This window comes from Pteropus medius, unplaced genomic scaffold (assembly GCF_902729225.1).
Source record: "Pteropus medius unplaced genomic scaffold, Ma_sr-lr_union100, whole genome shotgun sequence".
NCBI classification, from domain to species: domain Eukaryota; kingdom Metazoa; phylum Chordata; class Mammalia; order Chiroptera; family Pteropodidae; genus Pteropus; species Pteropus medius.
The window spans coordinates 88,183-110,895 of record NW_024353909.1 but is presented as its reverse complement, the minus strand read 5'-3'; the positions used below and the strand labels follow the sequence as shown (position 1 = coordinate 110,895).

General features: G+C 42.8%; 1 protein-coding gene and 1 pseudogene across 10 annotated transcripts in view; one reads left to right on the top strand and one right to left on the bottom strand.

The window, feature by feature from the left end:
- The window catches only part of GFOD2 (Gfo/Idh/MocA-like oxidoreductase domain containing 2), a 32,533-nt gene extending 13,168 nt beyond the window's left edge, over nucleotides 1–19,365 (top strand). Inside the window, exons 2-5 of one of the 10 annotated variants that reach the window (XM_039852006.1) lie at nucleotides 9,221–9,305; nucleotides 9,911–10,074; nucleotides 11,686–12,031; nucleotides 17,797–19,365. In XM_039852006.1, coding sequence (XP_039707940.1) covers nucleotides 11,773–12,031; nucleotides 17,797–18,695 — 1,158 coding nt within the window. In that variant the 5' untranslated portion in view covers nucleotides 9,221–9,305; nucleotides 9,911–10,074; nucleotides 11,686–11,772 and the 3' untranslated portion in view covers nucleotides 18,696–19,365. Of the gene's footprint in view, nucleotides 1–9,216; nucleotides 9,306–9,894; nucleotides 10,075–11,685; nucleotides 12,032–17,796 lie in introns of those variants that run through there. The other 9 variants (XM_039852004.1, XM_039852005.1, XM_039852003.1 and 6 more) reach the window with 9 other exon arrangements.
- A 3,078-nt stretch (nucleotides 19,366–22,443) lies between these two features.
- LOC120593975 (uncharacterized) lies at nucleotides 22,444–22,559 on the bottom strand (annotated as a pseudogene).
- Nucleotides 22,560–22,713: the final 154 nt, after the last annotated feature.

Below are 22,713 nucleotides of genomic sequence, written 5' to 3'. Positions count from 1 at the left end.
TAGAATTAATGTTTGTATTACAGTGAGAGAAGAGGGGTCAAGGTTCTTTGTTTGCCATGTAGATATCCAGTTGTTTTGACACTATTTTAAATAGTTTTCTCCATAGAATTGGTTTAATGCTTTGGTTGAAAAATCAATTAACTGCATTTGCTTGGCTTGCAGGGTAAAGGAAGTAACTTTGTCAATAGCAATACCTAATGGCTCTTTTTGAAGCCTGGCACTAAAAAACAGAAGGCATAATTTGTAATTTTAAAAGTATAGTTATAGGACAAATTATTATAGGTACATTTTTAAATAGCTTAGATGGTATCATTCTGGCTCTCGCCATCTGTAAGCTTCTGAAGAGCTTGATGCTTCTAATAGGATAAGGAAAACACAATCCCAGAACAAGTAAGGGCATTTGAAAAAAACCTGCAGTCAATCAAAAGTATTCTTAAAGATATATTGACAGGTATTTAAGATGAATAAAGGATAATATAACTACTCAATTTCTCTCATTTCTTCTTTCGTCAAATACCTACCTGGAAAGAGCAGGCATGGGAAAAGTAGAAACTCAATGAGTTTTGTTCCCCCGTCCATTTGAATTACATCCCAAGGGTCTGAGAAAATGAGCAGGTTACTGTGCTATATATCCTTATATCCTGTTAGTAAACTTTGAGGCATTGTGGAGCAGTGGGAGATGCCAGAAGATGGGTGATATGCAACATTTGTCACAATTTTCAAAGGGTAGGAAAAGAAGTACCGGTAGTAGGTGTTTGAGCCTGATGCCAGTTTTTCTTTAGAAAAACACTAGAACATTTTACAAACAAATGACCTCTGAACACTTAGAAAGAAAACTGGTGAACACTAAATGATGTGTGGATTTATAAAGGACAACATCATCTAACAAACCTTTATGAAAGGCTAACTCAGTGCCAGGTGCCTAAGGTACAAACATCTGGTTGCTAGCCTTGAAGAGATCATGGTCAGTTCTGATTGTGTGTGTGTTTGATAACAATATAATCTTTTTTAGTATGTTTACTGAATTGGTTGATCCAGGGGAGCGTCACATATAAGTGTCATTTATTTGGATGAAAGCTGTGCATCTTATGTGGTTTCTTGTCCCATTGGGCAAAAGGAGAAATGAGAGCTGGTATAGTTCTGTGAAATTGTGATTACTTAAAATATCTACTCCAAAAATGATGGAGCCCTCAGTTTCCTCATCTGTAAAGGAAAATAATAACACCTGCCTTGAGATATTTTAATAATTAAAAAAAATGAAGCTTGTAAAGCACTTGGCACATAATATGTACTCACAGACAAACAAAAACGTTAGCTATTATTGGCTTGAATTAAAGACATAGCCTGCTGATCAAATTTGTAACTGATACAAAGCTGGTAGGGATAGTGAATAAATATCCAAAAAGATCTCAACTGATAAACAACCACCCAAATTAAACTAAATGAAATCATTAGAGAAAAAATAAAAAATAACTGAACTTTGGTTTAAAAATCTATAATACACCCATGTTCATAGAAGCATTATTCACAGTAGCAAAAATGTGGAAGCTACCCAAGTGTCCATGAACAGATGAATGGATAAATAAAATGTGGTATATACATGCAATAGAATATTATTCATCCTTTAAAAGGAAGGACATTCTGACACATGCTACAACATGGGTGAGCCTTGAGGGCATTATGCTAGGCGAAATAAGCCAATCACAAAAGTACATTATATGATTCCACTTATATGAGGTATGAAGAGCTGTCAAACTCATAGAAAGTAGAATGGTGGTTGCCAGGGCTGCGGGGAGGGGTAATAGCTAGTTATTGTTTAATAGATATAGAGTTATGTAGATGAGTGATGGTGATGGTTACACAACAGTCTTATTTAATGCCACTGAACTATACATTTAAAATGGTTAAGGTGGTAAATTTTATGTTCTATGTATTTTACCACAATTAAATTTTTTTTAAACCTAACTATACAAGTACGGAATATTTATTAGGACATGTGAAAAACTCAGTTTGACATGACTGTATAAATTCTAAAATGAATGTAAGCTGCTTAATAGGAGTTTAATGTACAGAGAAAGGAGACTAGAGAATGCTCAATATATGGTGTTCAGTTATAGGGATTCCATTTCAGGGGGATGTTGACAAACCAGAGAGTGGCCAAACCAGAGCAGCCTTTGCCAGTAGGGTAGAGTGTATGAGGAAGGCCTGAGGGAATTGAGGGAGTTTGGTCTGTAAAGGAGTGTTTATCAGTTAGCTTTAGCTATATAACAAACAACCTCAGAATTCAGTAGCTTAAGACAAATGTTTATTGTTTCTCATGATTCTTAGGGTGACCTGGATGGTGGTTCTGGTGTGGGTCAGCTCAACTGTAACCAGATGGCCATGGGCGATCTCACATAATTGGCAGTTGGCTCACTGTCAGCTGGAGATGACTTGGTCATGTATCTCTCATGATCCACTAGGATGGCCTGGGTTCATTTGTTCACGTGGTGATGGTTCCTGAGGTCCCAAGAATAACAAGAGCAAGCTTTAATGCACCAGTACATTTTAAACCTCTTGTGTCATGTTGCTAATGTCCTATTGGCCAGAGCAAGTGACATGGCTAAGTCCACGGTCATTGTGGGAGGTGATTGACTACCCAATGGCATGAAAACAAAGAAGGGAATTGTTGTGGCCATTTTGCAAACAACCTACCGCAACCTAGAAAATGTAGAGGAAACAGAGTTTCATTAGAAACATCATGGAGAGTTAAATAAGGGTGGATTGCAAGTCAATCAAAAGTAGAACTTTCTGACTAAAATGGCCCCAGGAGCACAGAAATAAAGAAAAGGCCTTGTCATTGGATGTGTTGGAGGGGCTGTGTGATCTCTTATCTTCCTGACCAACTTGGACCTGAACATCATCTCTAAGATGCTTTCACACCACCTGTGGCCCATGTAGTTAATGGTGCTCTTCTCTGTTGTTCTACATGCCATACCATATAATTTGTTTGCCTATTGGTCTTGCTAATGAAATGTAATTACTTGAGGGCTTGAATGACATCTCAGTACCAATATTTGCAAGAAATTGCGTCCTATTCTCAGGTTGCCTCTTGGTGGTCAAATGACTATGTCAGCTCCAACCATAGAATCTGCATTTCAAGCAGAAAGAAGAGAGAAATGGGAAAAAATAATGTCTGCCAGTGGAGATCTCCTTTAAAGAACATTTTCTTAAGCTCTACCAAGCCGTGCCTTCTATTATTTATCACACTCCTAGACACACCCCTTTGCCAGGGAGGTTGTAAAATACAGGTTTTAACTGCACATTGCAACCCCCAACATTGTAAAGGGACCGTTGGTAGGAAAGGATTCGTAGGCAGCTTCTGCCCAGGGTCTGACCATTACTCGAGCTGCCTAATGAATGAATGACCTCTCTGAAGTTATGCACTAACACCAGAATTCCCAGAATCTGTGACTCCACACACACACAGTGAAGGGAGCGTGTCCTTTTTATCACAGTCCTGGCTACTGTCATGATTATCGTCTGTCAGATGGAGCTCCTGACCTTATAAACCATGGGATAGGGCAGGGTCTGCCAACCTTTTCTTTAAGAGGCCAGAAGATAAATTGTTTAGGCTTTCTGGGCCATATGGTCTCTGTTGTACCTACTTTGCTGTTGTAGCACAAAAGCAGCCATAGATAAAGGAATGGGTGACTGTGTTCTGGTAAAACTTTATTTACAAAAACAGGTATCAGATTGGCTTTGGCCTACCCCTGGGGTAGGAGGTGGGTCTTGTCCTAGGGTTTTACAGAAGCTGTGGCTTGAGGACTGGACATGCAGAAGGTGAGATATTCAGCCAGTCTGGGAGAACAGGATACACAAATCTGAGCTTCCACAGGCATCTCAACATCCAGGCCTTTTGGGTTCCTTGTTTCTCTTAACGACACTATAACTTCCCAGTCACTTAGGCTTAGAACTTTAATATCATATTTTTAGAGGGCCACATTTACTGAAATATAATTTACGGTAAAATTTGCCCTTCGTAGTATAGTTCTATGAGTTTTAACAACTGCATGTAGTCATGTAACCACCACCATAGTCAAGATATAGAACAGTTCCTTCACCACCAGCCCCTACAAATTCCCTTGTGGCCCTTTGTAATCGTATCATGCCCCTATTTCCAGCCCTTGGCAACCACCGATCTATTTTCTGTCTCTATAGTTTATTTTTTTCATTATGTCATAAATGGAATTACACAGTATGGAGCCTTTTAAGTTTGGCATCTTTCAGTTAGCATGTGCATTTGAGCATCATCTGTGTCATTGTGTGCATCAATAGTTTGTTCTTTTTATTGCAGAATAGTATTCCATTGCATTGATATTCTCTAGTTTGTTTATTCATTCATCAGTTGAAGGACATTTGTGTTGCTTCCAAGTTTTGGAAATTACGAATAAAGCCAACATTAGACATTAGACATTCACATAGAGGTTTTTGTGGGAATGTGACTTTTCATTTCTCTTGGCAAATACCTAGAATTGGGATTGCTAGGTTGTATAATAAGTGTATATTTAAGGATGACAAATTTTTCCAAAGTGGCTGTACCATTTTTCATTTTCAGTAACCATGAACAGTTGCTTTATATCCTTGCCAGTATTTGATAACTAGTTTTCTAAATTTCTGAATTTCAGACATTCTAATAGGTGTGTAGTTGTAATAAATAAGTTTTAATTTGTATCTCTAGTTAATTCAATCTAATAACTAATTTAATGACTGTTGATATGGTGAATTATAGTAATTGATTTGATAATGTTGAACCGGCCTTTCATTCCTGGGCTTTAACCTTCTTGGTTATGATGTGTTGCATTTTTAACACATTGCTGGATTTAGTTTGCTAATATTTTGTTAGAGGATTTTGTGCCTGTGTTCATGAAGGATGCTGGTCTATGTTCAGTGTCATTTTTGGCTCTTCCCTCTCCCCTCATAATCCCAAGACCTATTAATAGCTGTCTGCTCCATTTCATTCCCTCCAACGACCCTCTTACTTTATATCCTAAGTGGTTCTCTGGTGTTTCTTAAACTCTATTCCACCTACATCAAATTAAAAAAAAAAAAAATCTGATTCTAGTAGTCAGAGTCTGGGCAGGAAACAGCCAGCACACTGAAAGGATTAATTGAAAGACCTTTAATGAAGGGATTATTACAATAATGTGGGCTTTGTGGGAAACCTACAAGGAATGGTAAGGACTGGCTACAGCTGGTGGTGTTATCACCCCAGGTGCGATGGGAGTGGTGAGGAGTTATTGGGTCCAGCAAGAGCTGTGGCTATGAGAGAGGAGTGCTGTAACCTTGGTTAAGGAACTCATCCCCTGTCAGAACCACATCCTGGTAGGGAGAGAGATGGAGAATAAATACCTTGACCTTTCTTCTTGCTCTTTGATCTCTTCCTAATACTTCCCATGGGCTGGATCCAAAAGGTAGCCAGAGGCCCTGGAGCCCATGTGATGTAATCTTTAGAGATTGGCCTTCCGACTCCTGAGAGACAGAGCAGGGCAGAGAGGGGATTAGATGGGAAAGGCGGGGCAGACCAAGAGTAGAAAGTACACCCACCTGGCAAAGTCCGAAATCTTAGATGAGCTTGTTGCTCCTCAGATTATGACTCTGTCTTTTCTTCTTTTCATCTACCAAAGCCTACCTGTTAGGCCCTCAATAAAGCCATGATATATGAACATATTAATATAGGTTTGAGTAGTGGAGCTGAGAGGCAAGCAGTTGCCAAGCCAGACAGCAAAGTGAACTTTTCAGTCTCACACTCATCACTAAGAATGAAAGAAGAGTTGTTCCACACATACGAGCCTCTGTTTTCACAGAATTTCAGAGAAGATAAGTAACCTGCCCAAAGTTTCACAGCTGGTTGTGACAGATCTGTCACACATAGCTGTCAAGGTAAAAATGTCCAAACTTGTAGAGAATTTTTAGAAAAATTATTTGACTCAAACAGAAGATACACCTGAAAGCAAATTCTCAACAGACTCGAGAAAGGTTTTGGAGAATGGCAGTTTAAAGCTTCTTTTATGCCTTTGGAATTAAGGAGAGAGGGTAAGGAAGGTTACATGAAGGTGGTTGCTTTGAAAAAGATGCACAGGTGTGTTGAAGCAGATGCACAGAAACAATAGACAAGGTAAAGATAAACTTTTTGCAAAAAAAAAAGTTATGTGCCTGGGGCTTGACTCCCTACCATGACTCTGCTTAGTTAGAAATTTATGATCAGATCACCCTGTGAGGTTATTTTCCATAGGACCCCCGCCTTTTCATCCACATAGTGAACTCTAGAACCCAAGAAAGTTACCTAGCCTCTCTCAGCTTCTGTTTTCTCATCTGTAAGATAGGGTTGCATGGACTTAAGAGAGTTGTGCTATATATTACAATAAACACTGCCTGGCCTATTGCACCCACTGCACATTAGCTCAGAATAATATCTTCATATTCTTTACAGGTTTTGAAGATGAGAGATGTAAGTCATAAATATCTTTAAAAAAAATCTGTGTAGTGATTTACTATGGCCCAGGCCCCATTATAAATGCTTTACAAATATTACTCATTTAGTTTTTAACTGCCCTGTGAGGTAGATGCAATTATCCCTATTTTACAGAGGAGGAAACAGAGACAGAATGATTAAGAAACTTACCTGATGTTATCTAGCTGGGAAATGGTACAGCCAGGATTTGAGCCCAGGCAAGGTCGGCTGTAGATTCTATGCCTCTAACCTCTATGCTACCTTTCCCATAACCTGTAGCCTTGTAAAAGTGTGTATAGCCAGTCCTGTCAAGGCACTTTCCACCCTTCATCTTGACCACCATGTATTGATTGGAAGTCATATGAACTAGGCCTGGGTTTACGGAGATCTTGGGAGACACGTGAAAGGTGTGTACAAGAATATTAGAGGCAAGCAGTAGAGAAAAGTTAGAGGTGAGAAAGGGCAGTCACTGAAATAAATGAGGAAAACCAGCCCTGCCTGCTTGAGCAGGAAATACCCAGTCATCAAGCGTGCCTAGCTTGATGCCATCTGGCATCCTCAGAGGCTAGCTGATGCCCCTTTGTGGGTGTTAATGAAACTGCCCTTTGAGTCAATGTCAGTAAAAAAGAGGTTATTAAAATTTCTTCTAACCCATTTTTTTGTTTTAAGCCACTCGCGATGCAAATATACACCCAAGTATAACTAGAGCATGCAAGGAATGAGGTACTAGAGAGGAGGAAGTGCTCTTTGGGCATGAATATAGGAGGACATGGACATCCTTGCTTATGGTGGCTGTCTCACTCCCCTGGTCCTTGTAGCTCTTGGTAATTAATGACCCACAAAATTTAAGCAGAATCTTACTTATCTAGCATAACAAATTTGACTCTTAAGCCGCCAGGATATCCATGACTTGTAAGTAACCAAAAAGAACCTGTAAATGCAGAAAATAACCAAAATAGCTGAAAGGAGTCCAGGACTTGAAAATTTTTTAAGATACTATGTGACTGATCTGTTTTCTAATTAGAAGAGAACCCTTAAGGGCAAGAGAATTATCAGCAAAGAGGAAAGAGGGGGTGGATGAGAGGCCACAGACATTATTCATCATCATTAGAAAGAAAGATGGTTATGATAAAACCCATTGGTAGAGTGCAGGGGGCAAGCCAAGCTCCACAGCCCCAGAGAGTAAAGACTGAAGGAGGCAGGAAGCTGACAGGGGTCTGGAGTTAGAGGCAGCCCAAGTCATGCTTATTTCAGTGGCTCAGAAAGGCACAGGTGTCCTTCACGTAGGATCTAGCAATAGAAAATGCTGTACTGGGCTATACTGGCAAACCAACCCTTAACATAGACATGTACTTTGCATAGTACACTTGTATCTACATTAGAAGCAAAAGAGATGTTGGATCTGAAAATGAAATTAAGAACAAATTTTCCATTTAAAATAGCATCAAAGAAAATAAAATACTTTGAATACAAAATTGTGTGTAACTTATACTCTGAAAGCTACTTAGTTGAAAGAAATCAAAAACCTAAGTAAATGGAAAGATGTCCTGTGTACATGGATCAGAAAACTTAATATTGTTAAGATAACATGTTCCCCAAACCGATCTACAGACTCAAAGCAATCTGTATCAAAATCCCAGATTGACAAACTGATTCTAAAATTTATAGAAAGATACAAGGAACCCAGAATAGCCAAAACAATACTGAAAAAGAATGAAGTTGGAAGAGTCACACTTACTGATTTCAGAACTTAATTTAAAGCTAAAGTAATCATGGCAGAGTGATACTGGCATAAGGACAGACATATAGATCGATGGAATAAAGTTGAGAGTCTGTAAATAAACTCATATACTTATGGTAAATTGATTTTCAACAAAGGTGTCAAGGTCATTCTGGGAGAAAGAATAGTTTCTTCGACAAATGGTGCTGGAACAAGTGAGTATCCACACGCAGAAGAATAAACTTGGACCTCTGTACCTCCTAATTTCTCCTTTCTCCTATCCCCTGACACTAATTTACTGTCTCCATGGATTTGCCTATTCTGAACTTGTTGTTGTTGTTGTTGGGAACATTTTATGTAAATGAATCATACAATATATGGCCTTCTGTGACTGGCTTTCACTTAGCATAATATTTTCATGGTTCATCCATGTTGTAGCTTTTATCAGTTTTTCCATTACTCTATGTAGCTGAATAATACTACATTGTATGGATATACCACATTTTGTTTATCTATTCAGTAGTTGATTGACATTTGGGTGGTTTCCACTTTTTGGCTATTATGAATAATTCTGCTGTGGACATTCATGTACAGTTTTTTTGTGAGATATGGCGTTAATATGATCTAAAAAGGTCTCAATAAACAGCTGTTCACTACGTATTTAATTCTCCCAGAAAGAAAATAATAACACAGTAATCATCAGTTATTCTGAAGCCATTGTTGTCGTTTTGAATAATTGTCCTCCCAACTCTTAACTGGTTTATAGCTAGTAATTTCACAGAGCAGCCTTCTTATTGGGTTATCTAAGTATGTGTTTTGAAACTCATCTCTCTTGGAGATAACCCTCAGAAGCAACTCTGCACAAAGGTATACCTGTCAAGATTTCTGGATCATGCAGAGCTTTGAAGTCATACAAAGAATCTGGGCTTCATACTGAGTCCAATGAGAAGTTTCTGAAGGACTTGAAAAGGAGGGGAGTGATGTGATCCCATTTGCATTTTAGAAAGATCTCTTTGCAATATGAGGAATGGATGAAAGAAGGAAATGATGGAAGCCAGAGAGAACAAGTAGAAGGTTGTTGCAGTCATCCAGGTGAGTAGTGCTGGGGGCTAGACTAGCACAGTGGCAGAAGGGATGACAAAGAAAGGGTGGATTTAAGAGAATAAAGAGGTAGGATCAACAAGACTTGACATTGAGTTTACCTGGACAGATATGGGAATAGAGAAGTTGGGGATGCTTTCTGGGTTGAGGAACGGAGTTGATGATGGAGACATTCCATGAGACAAAATATAGGAAGAAAATGTTGGTAGGAAGGTTTATGATATTTATTAAATGCTGGCTATATACCAGATGCTTTGCTAAGAACTTAAAACTAGACCTCATTTAATTGTCAAAAGACCCTGGGAGCTATATAGCAATAGACCTGTTCTATTCATGAAAAAGTTTATATATTTAGCTCAGTGGTCAAGCCAAGATTTGAACCCAGATATCTCTGATGGCTTCACTTCGTGTGCTCTCGCCGTCTCACTTTACAGCTTCTGTTCAGATTTGGTCATGTGGGTTTTGTGGAGCTTGTGGAACATCAGTATATATTCAGGAGTAGAGTATATTGGTATGAAGCTCTGGAGAGAAAGCTGGGCTTGTGCCACAGATTTGGAAGTCACTGGTATACTAATTAAAGCCTTGGACAGGAGTAGTAAAGAGAGCACATGGAGCAAGAAGAAAAGAGGATGCCTCTGACCAACCTCAAGAACTTCAGCAAGAAGGTGCTGGGGGCAGGAACAGGGGAGCCCAAAAGTGGCATGGCACTCAGAAATGACCAGAAAGGTGGGAGACTGTCATATAGATGGGGAGAAAAGAGGTATGTATATCCCTAGTGCTCACAGTTGGGGAATGAAATAGTTAATTATGATGCATTTATAAAATGAATGCCATGTTTCCATTAAACTGACAAATAGATTGACTCTGATCTGTGATGCAAATGAAGCAGTATTATGTGGATAAAGTAGAACAGCAAAATCATATGTTTGGATAAGACTTTTTAAAAATTAGATTTGCAATGACCAAGATCAGAAGTAGTCAGATTTTTAAAAGATAATTGGTAAACTAAGGGACTGTAAAGTACTGACAAAATTATTATTTAAAATGGTACAGCCCCTGTGGAAAACAGTATGGCCATTCCTCAAAAAATTAAAAACAATTACTATATGATCCAGCAATTCCACTTCTGGGTTAAGATGGTAAGTTTTATGTGTATTTTACCATACACACACACACACACACACACACACACAAATAATGGTGACATAGGCTCATCTGCACAGGTTGATTCAGCGAGGTCTGGGGTTACCAATGACCCTACTACACAGCCAGAGTGGGAACCACTGGTTTAGCTGAGAGGAGGGTGCCGTATAGGGAAACCTAATACCTTGAGCACACTTAAATCTTATCTTGGTTTCCAAGCGGACTTTTGTTTAGCTTTTTTCTTTATTTCATTTTATAACTCTTGTTAGCAGAAGGAAAAATAAGCCATATTCATTGTAGAAAATTTGGCAGAGTTAAAAAAAAATCATCCATAATCCCTTTACCCCAAGTAATCATGAAATTCAGGTATATTCTAGTCCCTTCTATTGTTATGTGTGGAATGTCTGTAGATATAGATATCTTTGTATATTCTCATAAATATATATCTTTTATGCTTTATTTAAAAAAAACAAAATTGATGTCATACTTCACATTGTTTTGTCTTCCGCTTTTTAATTAATATATGGTGATGTCTTTCAGGTCATCGAAGGCCTTCTACCTCATGATTTTCAGCGGCTCTGTAGTGTTATTTATCAAACCCATTACTTTTATTGAACACCTAGATTGTTTCCCAGTTTTTGACTACCATAGTCAATGTTGGCATGATTATCTTCGTACAAAAAATATATATATATATCATTTTAAACATCACTGCTGTTTTTTGTTGTTGCCAATTCGTAGTTGAAAATTTTTTTTGGTAATTTGTTGTTTTCTAGTGAACACTTTCCTATGCTTACTATCATAAACTTTTAAATTATAATCTGCATAGTACTTAGGTAGTTCTCTTTCATCTTTTACTGGTTTTTGTTTCCCACTCTTCTTTTTCTTTCTGTAATATATCATGGAATTGTGAACTTTTACAATTAAGGCCCTGAAGGTTGAATGGGTTGACCAGAGTCACACAGAAAATTAACATAACAGGGATGTGAACCCAGCTTTACTCATTTTTCATTTTTCCTCCTTCCAAGAGAGGAGGAAAACTATCCTTAAGGATATGCTAATATCCTTAGGTCTCCATGGGACAAGCTTCTGCAGCTTTTCATTTCAGAGCAGTATTTATTTCATTTGTGCTTTTGTGGCTGAGACTTGTTGTTTCCAAATAAGCCAGAGAGTAGCCTCAACTGAGTGTGCCCTTCACTAATAGCCAGTGTACTGCTTGCTGTTCCAGGAGCCATGTTTGACCAGGACTGTGAGATGGTCGTATTCATGCTGGAGGCTCTTGTGAGGAGATGAGTTGGTGAACAGAGAAGCCAGCATGAAGATGCTCCCAGGAGTGGGCGTGTTTGGGACTGGCAGCTCCGCCCGGGTTCTGGTCCCACTGCTGAGGGCAGAAGGGTTCACAGTGGAGGCCCTTTGGGGGAAGACTGAGGAGGAGGCGAAACAACTTGCGGAGGAGATGAACATCAACTTCTACACCAGCCGGACCGATGACGTCCTGCTGCATCAAGATGTGGATCTGGTGTGCATCAATATTCCCCCTCCACTCACCCGGCAAATATCTGTGAAGGCTCTAGGTATGGATGGTCAGGCCATAGCAAGGGCAGGTTATGTCCCCTCCGGGTGGTCCTTCTTGGGCTTGAGTCTGCAGGTCCTACTACTCTGGGACAGCACTCACTCCTGGGGTAGTCTTGGGGGAGAGCATGTTGGGGAGCCTTACAGTTGTGGGAGGAAATGCTCCAGTGACTGGGGAAGACGCAACCTTCCCCACCTCCCATAAGTAAATCCCCAAACAAAAATTAAGCAAATGTCTTAAGAGTTGGCCTGTCACAGTGGCTAGAGATTATTATATTTCAGGCAAGTAAAATGTTTGCCTCTGTGATTGATACATTTGTTCTTCCATTTCTGTGTCATGCATCAGCACAGAAAAGAGAGCAGGGTGTGTAGAAGGCTGCCACTTCCCGTGTTTTGTCAGGCCTTGACTAGTTTGAGCACACACCCTTCCTGCCAGACTTTGCGATCTTGTATGCCAGAGGGCAGGAAGGCTCTCTGGCAGCACTGGGCTTTCCTGACAGGATCCACAGGACAGCCTGCTCACATCTCTGTTCCCTTGGGAAGCAGTTGGCTCAGCAACCGCCTGCCTTTTGGCTGGGCGTAGCTTGCTGAGCTGTTTTCCTGTGGTTCCTGTTAGGCTTCTTTTTCTGTCAATGGCAGAAAAATTCTCTTTTTCTTATTTAAACCAGGTTCTAATTCAGTAGGAAAACAAACGAGTAAACATTCATCCAAAAATTTTTTTTAATGCCTGTGTGCCAGGCATTTTCCCAATGGCGTTCAAGGCATTCAGCATAGTGTTGGATTGGAGCTCTCCCAGCCTTCATATTTCACAGTCCTATTGAAGAGCCTAGAAATAATAAACATTACAAGATAAATGAGGAAAAAAATGTAACTAACAATTCAGGTAGCCTATAATTGACAGAATAGTTCTTTTATGTAAGTTCATAGGAACCAAGTATGTCTCTGATGCAGAGGTCTCTGGGTCCAGAAGCTGGTATACCATGAGGCTAACCGCCACTTCTCCTGGCCACTACCATGGTGGAGGGTCCATGGCTCTGCTCTTTGTTTCTTCTTTGTTCTGAGGATAGGAAGGCGTCTGTGACCTCCTGCCCAATGAGTTTGAGAGGATAAATGTTCATTGAAGTGAGCAAGAACATGAGTCTGTTTGGTTGTTGATTTGGGACATGTTTTAGCCAAAAGTTATAGGCGGTTTGTCTTTTCTAAAGAGCTCTCTCTGAGGATATGTGACATTGGAGCTTTTTACTGACTCCAGATTCTCAAGAAGACAGGTAATGGCTCCTAGATTGAGTTTAGAAGTAGACCTAAGCCAACACTTTAACAGAGGGCTGGTTCGAGGGGAATCCAGCTACTGTGGTCACTGACTTTTTGGCATCTCTTGTGGCCTAAATGGAGGTTGGTGAAACCAGGTATGTTCAGAGGCAAAGTTTCAGCCCTCTTGAATTTTAGAGTCCTCACAAACACCATTTCCAGGCTGTGTAGAAAGAAAAAAAGAAATTCCAGGGCCCTTTGGGCCACAAGCTTGCTGTTTTCAGGCTCCTGTTATGGGGAGACGCTGGACTTTGGGCTTTTTAGTATGGAGAGGGATGACCAGAGGCTTCTAGGTTCATGTGTCCCAGCCCTTGGTGAGGCAGGGCCATCAGCCTTCCCTCCACATCTGTATTGTCAGGAAGAGGAGGGTGTGAATGAGAGTCCTTTATGGTACATGATCCCAGGAGTTGGTGAGCCTGGGAGAGCCCATGTCAGCTAGACCTGCCCTTAGGTACTTGCCCACTCAGGTCCCAAAGGAGTCACCGAGACTGTTGTGACCATGAAATTCACTCCTTATGTGCTTTCACTTTTTTTTTTTTTTTTTTAAGTGAGAATTCTGACTTGTCTTTAGCACATATAAAAGTGACCAGGAGAACTCCTCCAGTTTTCCCAAAGGACTAGGTGTGAGTTTATGAACTGCTGTATGCAGAGCACCAAACTGACCTTGACATCAGATACCACTTCTGGTCCTATTTATGTCCCTCTCAACCTTTGTCGGCCCCTGTGAAATGGGAGTGAAATAGGGGTATTTAAAAGTTCTCGGAGTCAGTATCCCTAAAGATCCTCACTGCCATTCCACCTAACTGTATTCCCATGTATGAACTTCTTTATATATATATGAGAGTATATTTTTCTATGTTTTTCCCACATAGGTCTCTGTTTCTTTTCTTCTTCTGTTTTGGGGGCTCTGTCCCTTGTTTTTCATTAAGGATATAATTTAGATTCTCAGCCTTTTTAGAGCTGGAAAAAAAAATTACTTAGCACTATAGCTATTGAAGTACTCTAATTTTAGATCAGCTCTTCCAGATTTTGAACCCTTGAAAGTTTATCAGTCATTTAAAGCCTCTGTTGAGTTAAGGAATCTTCTGGCATTGTGCTATGCTAAGCATTATAAAAGGTAAGTCATGGAGACTGAGAAGCAATTATGTGAGGCACACAGCACTGATACAGATTTGCAGCTATAAGGACATATGTGGCGTAGACTGTGCTTCTCTTAAAACTTTTCATACCAATCATAGTACAGTATTTTCTGGAATTCACAGACATAAAATCAGAGACATGTCAGGCCTGTAGGGGCCATGGAGTGTCTGATCCAGTGGTTCTCGGTGTGATCCCTGAACCAATAGCATTAGCATCACCTGGGAACTTGTTAGAGATCTAGATTTTCAAGCCCCGTCCCAGACCTTCTAAATCTCAGGGTGAGGTCTAACAATCTGTGTTTGAACAAGCCTTCCAGGTGATTCTGATGCACACTAAGGATGGAGAGTCACTGATCTAATCCAGCATCTTTATTTTCAGTTACAGAAACTGAGGCCTAGGAACCTTATAGTTCTCTGAGTCTTCATGCTGTAAGCAAAATTGCATTTTCTTCAGCTTGTTAGATCATTATATTTTTACCTCACTGCCAAGGCTATAAAGATTGTTTTTTTGCCTTCATTTTTATTAGTTTTTCCTAAAATTAATTCTTGAACTTGACCTCCAGAAGTGTGTTTTTTATATCACAACTCTTTCTGTGGCAACTTATTTTCTGCTTTTCTTTAACCTTTTTTTTTTTCGTCCACTTCAAGTCTCATCCTGAATTCCTTAAAGGAGCAGGAAGGACCCTAATATATTTTATTTCTCAGCTCAGAAGTGGTTCAGAAAAATATAATATGCAAAGTGCCCTAACATCCTTGATACAGCTGAATGTTTTCTTAAATCTGTCACTGAAAGGTAACTTTCTGTGCCCAGTTCTTGGCACTTTTGTGCTTCATTAGAAAAACACTGAGTTTGCCAGCCATTTCCCCATGGGCTCTTGAGATAACAAGAGATCACTCCTCAAGCAGCCTGACCCAGATAATTTAATCCCAAGAACATCAGTCCCTTGAGGTGCTTTCCCTGACCCCTAGTCCAGGTCAGGTCTCTGCTATGTGCTCTCATGTTACTATTTATATCATCTTCACTGCATTTATCACAGGTACAGTTCTACATGAATTTATACGGTAATTTGACTAATGGTTATATCTCTCTCACTAAATGCAAGTTATAGTTGTCTGAAGGTAGCGATCATGCCTGATGTTGAATCCTTAGCACTTGGCACAGGGCCTGGCACACAGGATGAATGAAAGCATTCACAAACAATCTTTATTCCCATGCAAGCCCCGTCTGCTGGTGTGACCCAGGGAGCCAACATGGGCCTGCAACCCAGGAAGGAATGGAAAGGAGGCTGTGAGCAAGAGACTCAGTCTGGTGCTTTCAAACTTAATGCTTTCAAACTTATTTTTCTAGTAGCAGAATCTTTTTTGTTAAAAAAAAAAAAAGTGGGGAATCCCTAGATTTTCTGAAACACAAAAGTGTTGCTTTTCCTGCACTGCTTCTCTACCCCACTGTTTGAAATCATTTTTCTAGTCCCACATCTCTAGATAGGTGTCGTGGTCCCAGAGCTGTGGTATGCTACTAGGAAACAAAGAAGCAGTTACTGGGGCAACTTCTCTGGGTTTCTGATGCTTCACGGCACTCCACTCCTAAGTAGTATGGAGAGTATGAGCTGGAGAGAGGCTTACAGCTTGAAAGTTGTTCACCCCACAGAAGATCTGAGCTAATAAGCACTCAGCATCCATGCTTTCCCTGGTCCCTGGAGACAAAAAGCAGTTTTCAGCTTCTGTAATCTCTCCTTTCTCAGCAGGAAAGCTAGATAAACTTAAATAAACATGTCTTTTAAAGCAACTGAAGTCTTCCTAGAGGTAAAGACGGATGCCTTATACTCCTTAGAACATCTGTTCCCTTTAAGATAACCCCAGTGTTGCTCCCCTGTCAAGCCTTCCCTGATCTTGCCATCTGCAAGGGAGAATTGCTATGTGTTCCCACCAGACCTTGAGCTTGTTCCCTCAAGAAGCCCAAGACTTCCTGGAGGAATTGGAATAGTGGAATTTGGGTTGCCCACCTTGGGCAGTGTCTGTAGAATAAGTAATGGAATAACTGGATGTCTTCACTCTTCCCCATCTTGCCTTCACCTGTGTATATGTCTAATCCATACCACTTCTTGGGCTTTTTTTATTGAAGAGTATTAACCTTGAACCATCCCAAGCTCACATACCAAGACACCTCAGGTATTGGTGTCTTATGGCTGCTCATACCTTCACGAACTTCCATCTTAAAACATGGAGAAATGTTGATCTTTTCTCTTTCCTCATATGGAAGGAAGCTGCTCAGTCCTTGAGCACTCTCTCTTTGGGTTTTGTCTAGCTTTGTTTTTCTCTGAGTACATTCCCACTGCAGTGCACTCAGAACGGGTGCCAGGGCAGAAAGGATGTTTTCACTCCCTTTCACCTCCTCCTGGAGGCAAGCATTTTCTGGCCTTTTGACTACCCTAACTTATTGGGTAAATTACCCTAACTTATTGGGTAGATTATCCAGAGGACAATCTTTAGATAATCTTAGAGCCCTTTTTCTGCAGTAACACCTGAGAGTGCAAAGCCCATCCTCTAGAATATAGATTCTCTTACCCCGAGCTGGTGGTGGTCTAATAAATGCATAAAGGCATAAATGCATAGGCATGTCCAAGAAGCATGTCACCTCCCCAGCTCACTTGTGTTAGGCAGTGTTCTCCAGAGAAACAGAACCAATAGGATGCATGGAGAGAAAGAGGGAAATATTTATTTTAAGGCATTGGCTCATGCAATTGTAGGAGATGACAAATCTGAAATCTGCAGAGCAGGACAACAGTATGGAAATCTCAGCAAGAGTTGATGTTGGAGACTTGAGTCTGAAGGCCATCTGAAGGCAGAATTTCTTCCTCTTTAGGGAACCTCAGTCTTTTTTCTTAAGTCCTTCAACTGATTGGGTGAGGTCCACCCACAGCATGGAGGATAATGTGCTCTACTCAAAATCTACTGGTTTCAATGTCAGTCACATCTAAAAAATGCCTTCCCACAATGTCTAGACTGGTATTTGGTCGGCACCATAGCCTAGCCAAGTTGACACATTACCATCCCACCACCAGTACTTCCTATCCTGGTTTGTGCCTTTTTGCCTCTACTTTCATTTTCCCTTAAGAACTTACTCCTCTTTCTCCAGCCCATAACTTTTTCTCTAGTCTCAGTCACTGGATACCATTTTCATCCAAGTCAAGTCACCTTTCCTTTTGTCCCAGGCCACCATCTGGTCTCATAGAAGGCTTTCCTGAGTCCATCTGCCTTTGAGAAATAGTTTTTCCCCCAGCGTAAACCCCTTGGAACTTTGCTATTCTGTTTATTCGCAGGTATTGGGAAGAATGTGGTTTGTGAGAAGGCAGCAACTTCAGTGGATGCCTTCCGGATGGTGACAGCCTCGCGCTACTATCCGCAGCTGATGAGCCTGGTGGGGAACGTGCTGCGCTTCCTGCCTGCCTTTGTGCGCATGAAACAGCTGATCGCTGAGCACTATGTGGGCGCAGTGATGATCTGCGATGCTCGTATCTACTCAGGCAGCCTACTCAGCCCTAATTATGGCTGGATCTGCGATGAGCTCATGGGTGGTGGGGGCCTGCACACCATGGGCACCTACATTGTGGACCTGCTGACCCATCTGACTGGCCGGAGAGCCGAGAAGGTCCATGGGCTCCTCAAGACCTTTGTGAGGCAGAATGCGGCCATCCGTGGCATCCGGCATGTCACCAGCGATGACTTCTGTTTCTTCCAGATGCTCATGAGCGGGGGTGTGTGCAGCACAGTAACACTCAACTTCAATATGCCAGGCACCTTTGTGCATGAGGTCATGGTGGTGGGCTCTGCGGGACGCCTTGTTGCCCGGGGAGCTGACCTCTATGGGCAGAAGAACACTGCCACACAAGAGGAGCTGCTATTGAGGGACTCGCTGGCTGTGGGCGCGGGGCTGCCCGAGCAGGGACCCCAGGATGTCCCACTGCTCTACCTGAAGGGCATGGTCTACATGGTGCAGGCCCTGCGCCAGTCCTTCCAAGGGCAGGGAGATCGCCGCACATGGGACCACACCCCAGTCTCCATGGCTGCCTCATTCGAGGATGGGCTATACATGCAGAGTGTGGTGGACGCCATAAAAAGGTCGAGCCGATCTGGGGAATGGGAGGCTGTGGAGCTGCTGACAGAGGAACCCGATACCAACCAGAACTTGTGTGAGGCGCTCCAGCGAAATAACCTGTGAGCCTGCACTTGGGCTCTCTGCCATAGGCAAAGGGGCCAGGGAGGGACCAGGAGCCGTGATGGGAGGGCTTAGCACTAGCACAGATGGTATTTTTAACAGGTCAACTCAGGTAGGGTCCAGGTGAAGCCCAAAGTGGCCCCAAGAAAACGCCCCCTCCAGCACTGTTACTCCTCAGACTCGCAGGGCAGTGAAGGTCTTATTGCCATAGCTGAGAGGGCTAACACAACGTGTGTGCGGCGGAGCTGCCACTAGGTCTTTATAATGCTGGTGAGCAGGGCCAACAAGAGCTTGAGGTAGGAGCTTCTTCAGCCTATTGGTGGTTCTAACTGGATAAGAAAGCACAGCAGGGAGCCAGCTTTGCTGATTCCTCAGGCCTGAGGAGAAATGACTAGAAGCCTTGTTTCCATGCCCTTCCTGGGCTTCTGACATCTCAGGAATGGTGAGGACAGCAAAGTCATCCCTCAGGGATCCACACCTGCCCACCCCCTGTGTGACCTTTGAGCCTCCAGGCTGCCTCTTCCCTGGCAGGTAGGAGGGGTCCTTCATTGGGTGAGCTCTCAGGAGCTGTTAACCGAAGGCCAAGGACCCCTGATTTGCAGAGAGGAGACAAGAGAGAGCCCTGGAATATCTGATAAATGTTAATAAATAAATCAGAAAGTCTGACACTATGGCATGTGGTTGTTGGCTGTTTTGTAGGTTAGGTTTCTTTAATAATGAAAGGCTTGTTTTTGCTGTCGATTGTTGATATTTTCCTCTTTCCTTGTGGCGCCACAGCAGTTCTTCTCCAGATCTATCACTGTCTAGTGCGCCACACGGGCTCCTGCCACACTACCCGCCCTCTACTCCCAGCATATTTATTCCCTTATCACCGAATGCCAGGAGCCCTCCAAAGAAAAGGATTCAAGACTAACAGACGGGGGCCAATTAGGCATGCTGTTTGAGGGAGATGGTGGGAGAATTTGGGGCCTCCTTGGGCTGGAGGTCAGGAGGGGGTTCTGTTCTTGAAACGATGAACCTGGCTCCAGGAGAGCCCTTGGGAGAGGGGAAGTGAGGAGTGGTCCCAGGGAGGCCGAATGAGACGAACTTGAGGAGGAAGGCGCCACACACTGCCCCTTGGAGTGGATATGGCTGAAACAGTGCCTGGCCCGGCCAGCCAGTCACCAGCCATACACTTATTAACTGTTCTACACCGTGACTGCCTTTTAGCCATGTCAGTCAGAGGTGGAGTGGGGTGATGGGAAAGAACACATGTACCCCTTTGTTTTCTCTGCCAGCCTGCCAAGATTAAGTCTGGACCAAACTCTTTTCCCTTCTCTAACCTTCCCTCTCTGTCTTGCCCTGGGCTCCTTGCCAGAAAAAGCCTCAGGTAGTCCTCTTGGCACCCCTTATTAGAAAGTCACTAGGCCTGTTTTCCTGTATTGTCCTGATTTTACACTTTTCCTTGCGAGATAATATAACAATGGCTAGTGTTGGAGAGTCCTTTTTGCATGCTGGGCCCCCTGGGGTAGACATTTCATGGGTATTATTTAATAGTCAAACCACTCTATAAGGTATTAATAATATTCCCATTACTCAGATCAAAAAACTGAGGCAGAGAAGAGCAAAGTTACTAACCTCACGTAAGTTGTAAGTGACAGTCAGGACCCTACCCTGGTCAGAGTCATCTGACTATAGAGCCTGACCCTGAACTACTCTTTCCCCAACACGTGTGTCTCCTGAGATTCCAAGTGCCCAGGCATTGCCACTCCTCTCTCAGATCCCCATCTAGGTTACTGCCTCCTCTCTACAGCAGAAATCTTAGCCTGGCCTGAACTAGGACGTGAACTGCAGAGAGAGCCTCACCAGGCAGGGCACTGGTAGAGTTGAAGGAGAGGCTGCCCACATCCTCCTGGGAACCATCAGTTCAGCTCCAGGTCAGTCCCCTCTGTGTGTTACTAGGATGTTGAGGTCCCTCCTGCATTTGGGGATTGAGAAAGTACATGCATCCATTCTGCCTGACTCTGCTCCTACTGAAGAAAGGGCCATTTTGCTGACCCGCAGTGGCACTACTTAGGTTTTATAGGGCTCTGCAGCAAACCCCTTTTTTACAAAGACGGATTCACAGAAGTCTTGGGGCAGACTGCAGTGGGCTTAGTGCAGAGCTAATTTTATGAGCACCCCAGGTCTCCTGCTGGCATTCCCTAGAGTCCAGGACTATGGCCATATCTCAGACATCTTTACCATCATATATCTCTTGGGTTGGTCCCAGGGAGGTGATGGACCTTGAAGGGGCCCAGATGCCTGTGGCCAAGGAAGCCAGCAGAGTTTTGGATCCCAGAGGTGACTGTAACTGGTTCCAGTCTTGTCCTGCAGCGCCCCCTCCTGGAGGAAAGCATCACTTCGTAGGATGCTCTTTCCAAATCTCGGGATCTTCTTTGGGTCAAAAAGTACGTTTTTCCAAGTCAGTGACAATGTAGTTAACTTTTCCTCTCTGTTACAGCAACCAGAAGAGAACTTCCAAAATACCTGTTGGTTATTTTCCAACCCCCTCCAAATCTAGGCCTCATACCCAGGCAATAGCGGCAGTCTTCTCACTTTCCTGTCCCCAGTGTCTCTCCCTTTTTCATTCTCTCTTTCACAGTGCTGCCCAAGCAACCTCTCTAAAATATCAGGCCAAGATCCCTCCTTGCCTACACCGCTCCTCATCACTCTGAGACTCACCCAGCCTGGTCTCCTGATGGCCATGCCTCTGCTTCAGCCAGGTGGCCCTTCTGCATGGAGCTGCCATCTTCCACACTAGCAAGGCTTCATCCCTGGCGTATCTTCTGCCTAAAAGGCCACTCAACTGCTTCCCTAGGCCTAGTGACAGTCACCCCCACCACCTGCGGTCCCACAGTCTTGGTCCTCGGCTTTTCTGTGGCACGTGTTTCCTTGCATCATGCTGCTTCAGCATTTCCCCCTTAGAGTAAGCTTCTAGAAGCAATAGTGGTAACTTGTCCCTTTCTCTGGCTACTGTTAGCCACTCTGCTTAGACAAGTCTGTCAGGTAATAGGCCTCAGGAAATGTAGACTGGTTCTTCTATGGTTACTGAATATTTTCTATGTCATCTATTGGAAGATAGGACAGAGCTTCATATCGTTTCTGTCCTGGTCCACACCTCCAATCCTAGAGATCACACAGAGAAAGCTGATGCTCAGCCTTCTTGAGTCAGGCCTTAGCCAGAAAGCTCCCAGGTCCACAAATCTGCAGGGCTCAGGAAAGAGCAGGGCCTCTCTGGGGCCCAGGGTGTGGCCTCATGCAAGGCCACTCCTTTCTAGGCCTCACCCATCAAGTGAGGGAGGCCAAGCTCAGTTATCTTGAAGGGCCCTCTACCTCTGAAAAATCCTGGAGAATCCATGCTAATCCTTATGGACAATATTCAGTGTGCATGATCCCTGTGAATAGCATTTCCTGAAGTGGTCAAATTACCAGGTAAAAGTGTGGGCAGAAAGAATAAATGCCCTGACCCCCAGGCTTGCCCTGTGCCCTTGTCATGGGGCCAGTGAGCATCCAAGCAACACCTAATGAAGGGAGCAGCCTGGGGTGATACCCATTTTCTCCCTTCCAATGACCTTGTCAGGCCAATATTCCAAGGGTCCCACATATGTCTCTGGGGCTGTGGACTTTGGATGGCCACAGTTTTTCAGATCCTTACCTGTCATATAGCTTCCTTGGCTGCCCACCTGATGTCCTTTTATTATTATTTTATTATTATTATTATTATTATTTATGCCTACAGCACCTGGTCTTCCTACGTGGTCTCCCATCCAAGTATTAGCCAGGCCTGACCCTGCTTAGCTTCCAAGATCAGACAACGGGCTTGTTCAGGGTGGCATGGCCGTAGACCATGGACTGTGGCTCCACTGGGGTGCGAACCCAGGACTTTCTGCGTGTAAAGTAGACATGCTAACCACTACACTATGGAACCACATCCTCCACCTGATCTTATCTTGATACCTTTTATTGGGGTCCTCTGCTAGGTGGATGTGATGCAATGACA